This window comes from Schistosoma mansoni, chromosome 1 (genome assembly GCF_000237925.1).
Source record: "Schistosoma mansoni strain Puerto Rico chromosome 1, complete genome".
NCBI classification, from domain to species: domain Eukaryota; kingdom Metazoa; phylum Platyhelminthes; class Trematoda; order Strigeidida; family Schistosomatidae; genus Schistosoma; species Schistosoma mansoni.
Genome location: NC_031495.1, coordinates 29846090 through 29857992, shown reverse-complemented (window position 1 = coordinate 29857992; position 11903 = coordinate 29846090). Strand labels below are relative to the sequence as shown.

The window sequence follows — 11903 nt, the reverse complement described above, 5'->3', positions numbered from 1 at the left end:
AAAGGAAGATACAATCAAAATGAAAATATAGACAGTGACAGTTCAAAGGTAAATAATAACCAATCAAGATGAAGGTCGACTGAACAAGTTGTGAGTCATATGTGGAGAAATTCGAACATATCACCTCTACCCAAAGTTTGTGGTGATGATGGTGTACAGAACAGCAATGAAAACACCACGAGCAAACCATCCAGCTCGGAGAACAAAACACCACCTAGAAAATTTACCTCAACTCATAGTCACTACTGATGACTAAACTTAAGTATTTTGTTTAAATAATAAATATTTTAATAAAATGAAGACGTTTCAGTGATTACCTTTCATACCAGGTTTTTATATTTTATTTAATTTTTCTTACTATTGGACTATAACGTAACTTTAAGTTCTGAGCGACTTTTAGGCACTAAAATAACTATAAATGCGAATATACAGCTCTAGTAATTGATATTATTGGGAAGAAAACTTTATCCGCTGAAATGTCATTTGGTTTAATGATTCAATGATTTGTTTTCAAATATTCTTACCATTCATCAATGGACAGTTAGTTACTATATTTGGTTATTACCTATAAAATATGTAAGCTAATAGGATCAACAAAAGCTTAGAAACTTGTAATTTTAGTCTTCATTAGTGATCACTTATTTAATATTTATTTCTTGATGTAACTGTATCATATTCTGTATTCATTGGAATAACCTATAAGATTAGAGAAGTGATTTTGAGCGTTCATGAATTTAATATTTGTGTAAAGTTCTCTCGAATAGCGAAATGTAATGGATTATAATTGAATAGATTTTATGGTTTTATCATTTTCCATAATTCGTAATTATCTGGTAATATATGTTGTTTAAAGAAATTGTATCAGCGTAGGTTTCATGGTATTGAATGGAATGCTTATTGCTTTTACTTTGCAAGATAAAAAGCGATATCATTTTAATTTGACTTAGCTTCGGAGATTCATCCATTCCCTTTCAAAGAGAAATATAAATTTCCAGTAAAACTTTCGTTTCGGAAGTCAGTGCTGGTCTTTACCTTACTCTTTATGTCTGTCAATTAGTATAGTGAAAGAACTGATTAACATTATTCTACAGCGCGGTTACTTTCTATTAGTCAACTAACAAACCCATTTTATTTCTCAACAAAACATCTTTCTAGTTGAAGGCAAGAATGTCATCTTGATCCTTGTGATGAAAATAAATCTTATTCACATTCATTGGTTTAATTTTTTTTCAAATTATCAGTATGGAAACTCTCATGCTTATCAACGGACTTTATAATGCCGCATATATATATATGGTCAGATCAAGCATGACTACTAAAAAATAATTTATCAAAACACAAGCTAGCATCTATTTCACATCAAATATCAGTCATAATTGTTCTCGTTCATATATTCAAATTTAATTAGTTTTATTTGGTTCAACTGACATCTAACCTTTCTGATTTTGTCTATCAATAAACATCAGTACAATTCTATAGAATTCTTACTGAAAATATGTACATGTATTTACATATTTAAATTATTGCACATGTCTGTGTTTTGTTAGCGATCGAAATAGACTTTATAAAGCTAATTCATAAAGTAAGATAGATTTTTGTAAATTGACTAGTCTAAATGTTCTTACAAACCCACATATTAAACTTATAAACCCCTTTAACCTGCATAATTTATCAAAACTGAGAAACTTGATTTGTTCTTATATCTAATCGATTAAATTAACACTGAAACTTTCGAAATGACCCTTAAAATATGACACTACAGTTGTTAACTGAGTTAACCAGTGTTTGTGCACCTATGTATTTTTGTGCATTTGGTTTAATCGATCGACATTCACTGGTTATTTTTAATGATATTCTGTGACAGTGCGAGAGAGCAGTACTGGACGTCTTATAACTAAAATAATTTAAATCTTGTGTATTTAAGTGATGAATATGATGATTATGACATTATTCATGAAAATATTGATCGACATTATCCATAATTTTTGAAGTTATTTCTCACTGTTTCTATTATATCAGAAAACATCGTCTATAGAAGTTAACTCGCGGCAGAGGAAATCAGAATCATGCCAGAACAGCTCAATTAATGAAGATAATTCAATTGATGTAAACCAAGTAGAAAACATAGAGCTTTCTGAACAAATACGTAAAGGATTAAGTGATATTTCTGCACGGTTATCAACTTTATCTGTAAATCCTTCTGTTCCTATTTGGTATCAGTCAGATGATAATAATGTATCAAATGAAATAGGTTAGTTGTCATCATTGGTCTTAGTTTTAAAGTTTTTTTTATCTAAAGTTGGACATTTTTAAACTGAATATTGTGATGAGGTTATTTGAGGTATATCGTTGATCCGTATTACATCGAAATGTCTGTATGATTGAATCTTACTCTGAAATGAAATTCAAATGGTCGTTTTGATTACTTATCCTTTATAATCAATACATTTCAAATACAAGTTGAAAGGTAATTGGTTATACAAAATACAATTGAGTAAATATAAAATTATTCTATATTTAATGTCCATTATTAAATATGATAAGCGAATTGTAATTTTTACGTTATTAATTAAAATTGTAGTGATAAAGATATTTGTTTAGAAGTATCGATAAACCAGTCAAGTTATACTGACATTTTGAATTTATTTGTTTTAGGATTGTTGCTTTACAAAAGTTCATAATTTTCTATTACTATGTAGTAAGTAGCAACACTGTCGTGCCTTCTTAACTGAAAAAAGTGTTGATCACCGGGTAGGAATTTACAAACCGGAATTTGTAAATATACAGATTAATGGATACGATGATCATTCTTGAGTAATCCATTTTAGACTAGCTAAATGTTCAAGTTATACATTCTTGATATTAACTAACTATTTGAAATTCTTCCGGAAGTTTTTTCAACATCGTTTACTTTGGAAAATTTACAGTATGAAAAATAATTTTCCTTTTTCTGAAATATCGATTTTTCAACGGAGAGCGAAACACAATGAAAGATACTCATTAAAATTTACTAAGATTTGATATACACATCACATATTTCTACATTTTATTGCTTCATAGACTTTCAACAAAGAACAGCTTTGTCAGACAGAACTATCGCACCACAAGATTCGTTTACCGAAGTCATCTCAAATAAACAACAGAATTTATTTGTATATAATAAAACTGACTCGACGTCTGATACATCTAATCACCTCAAATATTCAATTGATCGACTTTCTGACAAGGACCAGTTCAAAGTTAATTGCAGACATAAAACATTGAATAGAGCCAATTTGGATTCACTCAGGAAGCTGAAACACTATCCAGCAGCCGGAAAAAATTCCATAGTAAACAAGAAATATACAAAAACTATTTTTCCTAACAAAAGTTGGACAAAAGTACCTCAAAATCTATTAATTAGTGCTGCTGAGGGTCTACAGGAACTTTTTCACGATTCATCAGATGATGAATCTCTTGATGACCACTCTTTACTAAATTTTGATATTCAGAATTCTACTCAGAACTTAAGTGGTAGCAGTAGTAGTACAGAAAGTAGTAGACATACTTATATTATGGAAAGTCCATCTGAATATTTGGACAGAAAATTGGGTTTTGAACAAATGGAGGGAAGTTATCACTCCGCAATTTCTAATAATTCGGCATCGAATTCAAGTGAGTAACTTTACGTAACTTTTATTTTTAATTTCAAATGTCTATTTTACTCGAAAACGTGGCTTTAAATACATCATTTAAGCATTTGAAATTTATTGCACTACCGTTCAATGAGATTTTAGATAAAATTTCATGGGTTACTTTCTTTTAGTGATGGACTGAATAATGTACAAACACTAAAATTATTTTAAGTCTTTAATTAAAAATTTTTGGTATCGAAAGGACCTGAAATCGTTTTTTATCCTTTGTTAATATTCAATTCATCGACACGTGGAACACTTTAGTTTTTTGGGTCATTTTACATCCTATTTACTTTAGATTTTTGTTTGGATTTCAGTATGTATTATGTTATTGAATTAGCTGTTTCTGGACATTGCGAGATCGATCGAGTGTGATTTATCCGATCTATTAAAAAAAATAGAAATCTGAAGTAGATATATGATATAATTAAACATGATATTTTGTATTTTACGGAAATGTAATAGTAAGCTAAGCTGTTTGATAATTTTATTTAGAATTTATCTACTTTACCAAATACATTTTCAATTTCTTGAAAACAGTTTAATGTCATTTTCACGATAGGTTCGCGTATTCACGAAACAACTGACTATTCAACCAGTAACGGAACTTTCACTAGGCCCCGCCTACCTCATTCTGTTGTACCGAATTCAGATTTGTACCTGAAGACCAACAGTAATAATTGTGGTTCAATCAAAGAAAATAAGTCATCACATCATCCATTAAAAATGAATGACTTATTATCACTTGAAGAATTGGACGATTATTTGTTTGATACACAAAAATTAGTTACAGTATGTTTTAAACAATCTTGTTAAATGACTTTTCAAGATTAATTTCTAATTGTTAATGTAATGGTTACAACACAATAGTCAACCTGTATAAAAAGGAAAAAACAGAATTTTGTCTATTCAAAATATGAGTGCTAATTAAATGTATACTGATATGCAAGGAATGTATCTAAAAATACAAATCTATTTAGCAAGGAAAAGGTTAGCAAATTTATACCAAATGGTGAATTAGTTTGATGAAAGTTTATCACCAATGCACCAGAATAAATTCAAAACAAGACGGCCAAATTAACTGAATAAATATAATCACAAAGTTGTAATAAACTGATACGTTGTTTGCTTTTTGTGGCTGTAGTTAGACCGTACGATGATGCTATGAATAAAACTCTTCAATTTAACTCCACATATTACGTGGTGAACCCCGTTTGTGTGACAGCGCTAATAAGAAGCCAAATACGGGTCGCAATGGATAAATTTATTTCTAGCACTCGTTTATTCAGACAAACATTTAGGTAGAAAAGGGAGAATACAAAGAGGAGCAGAGAAGGCGAGTGAAAAATGAAGAAATTGGTCTGTCCAGAAGCTAGAATTACCCATGTCGGCTTGGCATGATACTAAACACTACAAGCTGTACACATTATTTATTATTGTATAAACCATGTATCATCTGTCTTGACAATATCGGGTAGATTGGTCGAAAACTATCATGTTATGACAGCAGAGCTGTTATCATAGGTTTCTTGTAATAAGTCTTGATAGAATTTATGTTATAACCTTAGAAATCATCAAATTTGTACCGAACAAACGTTTTCTTAATATGAAAACAATTTTTCTTGAGCATTGGTATGATGATCAATCAATCTGTCTGACAGAATAAATAAACCACAGAAATTCGTGCGAGCCTTATAACAACCAAGGCCATTATTTAAAATGTTTGCAAGTCAATTCAGTATTTGAAAACTATTCAGTCCGGACTGAAGAAAAAATCAATCTATTGTTACATCATGTAGTATAAATTCTACTTATTTATGGATACGTAATTAAACAGTTTGCCTATGGATCTATTATTTAACATTTCTATTCATAGACTAAATTAATCACATATAAATAAATAATTTACATAACGTACTCATTGTTTTTAATTTAATTTATTCCAACCCGCTTAAACTGAAACCACTAGCAACTGGAGCAAAAAATGGCAAATGATAAGTCTGAAAAAGCGATTTCTCAAAAACAATGGACTGTTAAACAGAATGAGATGATGTGCTCCGCTGAAGATTACGAAGTAGCAAAAGCATTAAACAATGCTGATCAATTGCTTGGATCGACTGTTAATAAGCGTTTGTCAGCCATTCTCCAACGACGACAAGACAGACAAAAAGCTTACACCTCAGGTGTGGAACAGGCGAAAAGAATGTTGAATGGATTTAATGGGATTCCTGAAGAGAAAAGTAATAGGTCACGTAGAACGGCTCACTCTGTGGTGGCAACTCGGCCACAATCTCAGCAACCAACGTCTCGATGTACGAAAAACTCTCATGCACCTCCATGTGAGCAACCTTCTATACCGTCGAGAAATGCATCCGAGACGCGTCGTAATCACTCAAAGTGAGCTTTACATTTTATCCCTAAAATGGTGTTTATTTCAGCATAGCTAATAATAGTTTCTTTTGTAAAGTTTTTAAACTAGTTTTCTGCTAAAATTTTAAGTGTTGCTTCAAGGAACTTGAATAAAAATCAAAAAAAGTAAAATAAACAATTTATTAGATGTAAAAGATTTTAGAAAATGTTATGTAGAATTAGGGTTCGCACTCTCTTCAGCATTTTATGAGCATCATTTTCCTGGTTTTGCTCCTATTATTCAGAAATCTAGATAAACTTAATATTTATATTAATATTCTTAAGAGTTCGGACTAAATTAATCATAAATGGTTTTCGAAAACTCAGTACGAATGAAAAATCTGTCAAGAACACTTCGATAAACTATTCTTGGATTTATGCAAGGCACATTCAGGTTTTATGATGTAGTTGATATTCGTACATTACTAGAAGGAATCAAAACTCTGACCATTCATCTATCTTCTTTATATTTTGATGTGTGCTGCGAATCCAAATGTCACCTTAAAACATCACAGAATTCTTTATCATTAGGAAGAGAAAATGATTTGACATGAAAAATGGCGATAACAGTTAGAAGAAGAAAATATCGATCTAGATCAACATCATTTCAAACGTTTTCTAACAGAGACTGATTTCCTATAAGGAATAATTTACTTTAAGTCAAACTCCATGATTTCTTCAGTGAAACTGCATTTATACTGAAGATCCTTTGTTGGTCATTGGTTTAATCAGTCCCATATATTACACCGATAATCGATTTAGATATTGATATGAATCAGTGCTTGACAGGCTGATGTTTGTCTTTTTTAAAGTTATAATGTGTGAAATTATCCAATTCATTTTGCATGCGATAAGGTTTTGAATTTATGACAACAAATAAATCATTTAGTAAACGCATTAATATTTTGACATTTTTATCACGTTTGTATATCTGTATTCATCCAGGTGAAAAATCACTCCCACCGTTTTCAGATTTGAATACTTCAGTTTTTGTTTGGAGTACTGTAATGTGGAAAAACACCAAATGTTTTTTTGGAAATAACTGGTGTATTAAGGTTCTACATATAACTCGTTATTTGTAGATATAGGGACAAGCACCAGAATACTTTGTTTCTCATTTTACATCTAAACTAACAGTATTTGCAACTACACTGATAATGTTCTCAAAAGCTTTTGAGAAATCAAGAATTATATACTGTTGTCGATAATTGTTAATTACGTCAATACTTTATGTGTTAAAGTCAAGGTCCCATTGTTCCAACAGATTTTTCAGTAATGTACTAATAGGTTTTAACTGAGTTTTTATAAAGTGGGTGTTTTTATGAATTGACTTCAATTCACCAATCGGAATTTACGCTGTTTAAAATAATTTGCCTGAATCACCACTTGTTATGAGAACACGTTACTATATCCTGTTGGGCAGAAAACTAATTATCTTTCAGTTACTTCATTAAATTGTTGTTCTATAGGACAACTGTAATAAGTTAGCTGCTCAGTAAGATATTATAAGTGATCATTCAGCTACTTCACTTATTTTATTCATGAACATAGGGAATAAATAAATAGTGTTTTACTAACATTATTCTATCTGAAAACATTTTATAATGTTTGTTCAATTTTACTTACAATAGATTATCGCATAATTCATCTAACTTTCCAAACTCCGTAGAAAAATCTACAAAATCGTTCTTTTCTCAGAAAACAGTCAACATTGATCGTTATGGTATTTCTCATAATCATTCATCAATATCATCTACACCTGAAAGTTCAAAACATCTAGGCGTAGATGCTATAAAGACAAGCAAAATGTTAGCTGCTCTCAACTGGCAACGTCGTAAATCCTATGATCCAAAACAGTTTCTTAATAAATCAAGTGGAAATTCTACAGGTTTATTATACTGCTATATTTTATTTTATAACATATTTTTGTGATTTGTTGAAGTATATTGTTCAGTTATTACATAACATCTCTTTAGATTATGACTTAATGATTACAAAATCCGAAGTTTAGTCTCTTCTTTAGAGTCTCGATTCTCATTCTCTGACTTCCATTTGTACTGCTGAATAAACCCTTTAGCTTCCATTACTCGTAAATAGGTTATTATTGTGCGTATGATTATATATGATTACCAACTGTTTCCTTGGGTGCTTTGTTTAACGCAATTATTTTTAATATAAATCCGTAGGCTATTTCATATTTGGGGATTTATTTCTTATTTGAAATAGAATAGCTGATTCTTTACAAAAAAATTTCCAAACACATCGTTTGTGTTCCCTTGTATTGTAAAAACCTTTCTCTGAATACTTTTACTGTCACAGAAGTAAATTACATTGTTCTAACTTATAAGTAAACAAAGCGATAACCATAACAGTCAAAAGAATAAGCCATTAAACGTTCACTAATCAAGTACCGTGGAATTGTCAACAGTTTGCTTTCTGGCTATTAGTTCTGACTAAATTCTAATAACTGTTTCGAGTGTTACCATCAGTCTAAATAATTATACAAGACTTCGCCTTACAAATATCATTTGATAGTTTGGGGTGTTTGGTGAGTGGCTTTTCGTCATAAATGTTTTATGCTAATGTTAAGTTAATCACACTCTTTATCGGAATCTTTACGGAGATTTATTTCAATTTAAACTTGAAATTGTTATTTTCTAATATGATTAATTACTACTCTGAATAAATTGATTTCCCCCAATTCGCAGATATGTTATTTGGACTGGTGACACGTAAATAGAACTGTAGTTCAATCAAAATCCTGTGTTGATTATAGCCAAGCATTTAGTACTATTGTTTGTTTTTTGGCTCAGAGTTAACATGCAGTTTATAAAAACAATTTTTTGCGAGCATCAAGGATTCGATGTATGACTAGTATGTTTTGTGTCTGAACTACATTACATTAAACTAGCCAATACAGACTTTTGTATACCCACTTTTAAATTTATAACACTACTGTATTTAGAAAGTTCCCGGTAGCTTATTTTGGAATAGTAGAAAACATTGTATTTGTAGTTTGAAATTATTCCACATTTATCATAGTAACTCAACTTAATTGTAACTTAAAGACGTTCTTCATAAAATGAAGGAAGATCCACTGTTTTATATGCGAAGTTTCCAGTTTACTTTTTTAGATTTTCATGTTAATGGGTATAAATGAATTATTTTATTTAAATTTGTTAACTCTTTACAAAATTAGATAGAGTAAAAACAAAGAATGTAGCAGAATAATATAAATATTTTTATTTCACGAATTTTGCTTGAAAGCATACACATATATAGGTCGTATGACAAAAAACAGGATATGTGTACTCTTGTCTTTTTTACTTGGGAGTATTCATCGATTAAGGTGATGACAAATTTAGAATAACCAAGTGTGGTAGATGTAAGAACTCTTTACGTGATCGACTACCTGTAGAGGATTTGAGCTGATTGTATCCATCTGACTTATATCCAAAAGAGAGCACCATAACGTTATATAATTTATATTTGTGACCACATCAGAAACTTGGTTTAAAGACTAGGCTGTATTATACTACATACTGTTCAGCTAGTATTTATCGGAGCTTAGTATTTCCAATTATCCTATAATTGATCAGTTACTTTATTTCCAAATGCACTTAATGCTTTGAACTTAAATTTAATAGTGAGTTTAAAAGAACACCAACACTTTTGATTGTAATTTTCAAAAACATGCTTTATAAGTACTACCATAATCAAAAAAGGTACTTAGAATTAAAGACAACAAATTACATAGTTAATATGTTCTAATCAAATTTTAAACTTTATTCATTCAATATCATAATTCAAACTATTTATCTAACTTTTATGAGATTTTAAAATAAGTACTGAATGGTCTTTAAAGTACTGAAATAAACGTAGAATCTTAATATATTCCATTCAATCACAATGGCTAAATATATTCAAGAATAATAAAATGATATGAGAAGTTAAATCACTCTTTAAATCATTATGATAAGATTGTATGATAATATATGCGAAAGTCAATATTTTTAAACAAGTTAGAGAAAAATAACAATATGTTAAGCATGAATCCATATCTGAACAATTTGTTCTCTCTGCATTTGTTGTTTTCATGCAATCAAATTAAACCAATTGTGATAGAAAGTTATCCAGTTCCTGCGAAAGGAGAAACAGGGGGAGATTTGTGTCCATTTCTTTCTGTTGGTGGCATTTAGACCTTAAGATTTATCTGCTTAAGACAGATTTGAAACATATAAATTTTCAATATTGGGATGAATTGGGCCTGCTAGCTGATCCACCTGAAGTCATTTAAAATTATCCTTTGAGTTTATCTATTTTCGAAGTCCTTCATCAAACTACGTTCCATATTATGTACTTGAGCAAACAACATAATTTTAAGATAAATAAAATCTAATATCAAGTTTAAAAAACAACACAGTATCATATTTTATGCTGTGACTGATGTTTTCTTTATTATTAAATATTTATTTTGCATGTTGTTACGTTTATCTTCTGCCTACATTTATTAACACTGAGTTTACTAGCACAATTTAATATAAATGACGAAATGATCAGAAACCTATGTAATATTCCAACCCGTTCCCAAAGCTGCTAATCAAAACACCAATACCTGTAAAGCACCATATGTATTGCTGTTATTTAGACATTAAGATTCATGTTATTATATACGCAGATATATGACCGGGCTCCATGACATATATATGGAGGGAGAGAGTCAAATAAATGTTTACAATCAATACATTTTAGAAATGTTATGAATTTAATGTTTAGCATAGATTGGGAATGTATATATTAAGCTGTCACATCTTAGCACAATCAAGATTTTCTTAGAATACTGAACTGCAAATCATCGTAATAATACTCAACTGGTTCTGTTTGATCCGTACTGGAGTTCTGTGAGCAAATGTATTTATTTCACTTAAGCTGATAGAATTAAAACTCTGTCTGAACTCAGATTCCGTTTTTTAGCTGATAAGGTAACCACATCCTCGGTTTTATTTCCTGCGATTATAGCTTCTCCCTCACTTAGGTGTTTCCTTAACTACAAATATTATTACAATCAGGATATTCTTGTGTAATTATATGGTCCTTATTAGTAATAATTACATTCTTCCCTCAGTAAAAATGAACCTGTTCAAAATACTGATAACAGATGGTGGAGAAGATTTGTAGCTCAGGTGGGTGTGATTTTTGATGTTTCAATAGTGGTCTAACATTGATCCATTCATGATCTCAATCAAAAGTCAAAAATCTCAACAACTCTATACTGTTAATAAATCTTTAACAAAACATGTAGGATGAAAATAGACTGATGATAAAGAAATGGTAGATAGCTGTTCCATTTGAGTTTAAGAGTACTAAAAATCTAATATGGTATCGAATTGAACCGATTATAGTCTTATTGGGAATATGATACAAATGAACTACTAACACAGTTTCTGATGGTATTTCCCAACTTCAATTAATTCCCAATATAGAGAGAGTTTAATTTTATGGCGGTCTGCTTGAATATCTGGTCTACCTATTTCTACCATTTAGATATCTCAACAAGTTATATGGTTTATCACAAGGGGGTTTTGTGGAGATTTTAGTAATTTTATATAGTTAAGATCATGAATCAATTGAAGCTATATCACCGTGGAAAACCTGGAAGCACTAGACGGCCGTTTCGTCCTATTGTGGGACTCCTCAGGAGTGCGCGCCCACCATCCCGCCTCGCGGGATTCGAACCCAGGACCTATCATTATCTGGTTTATGTTTGTTTTAACATATTATGTCTATCAGTCAGAAATAAAAAGGAATAACTTTCCCTGA

At 30.5% G+C, this 11903-nt stretch overlaps 1 protein-coding gene across 1 annotated transcript in view; it reads left to right on the top strand.

Annotated features, from left to right (window-relative positions):
* Positions 1-1750: 1750 nt before the first annotated feature.
* Positions 1751-11903, top strand: part of Smp_007330 (hypothetical protein) — a gene marked incomplete at both ends in the record, with an annotated part of 21502 nt that continues 11349 nt past the window's right edge. Inside the window, 6 exons of the mRNA XM_018793988.1 lie at positions 1751-1837; positions 2020-2251; positions 3061-3654; positions 4237-4466; positions 5644-6071; positions 7715-7971. Coding sequence (XP_018648445.1) covers positions 1751-1837; positions 2020-2251; positions 3061-3654; positions 4237-4466; positions 5644-6071; positions 7715-7971 — 1828 coding nt within the window. The remainder of the gene's footprint in view (positions 1838-2019; positions 2252-3060; positions 3655-4236; positions 4467-5643; positions 6072-7714; positions 7972-11903) is intronic.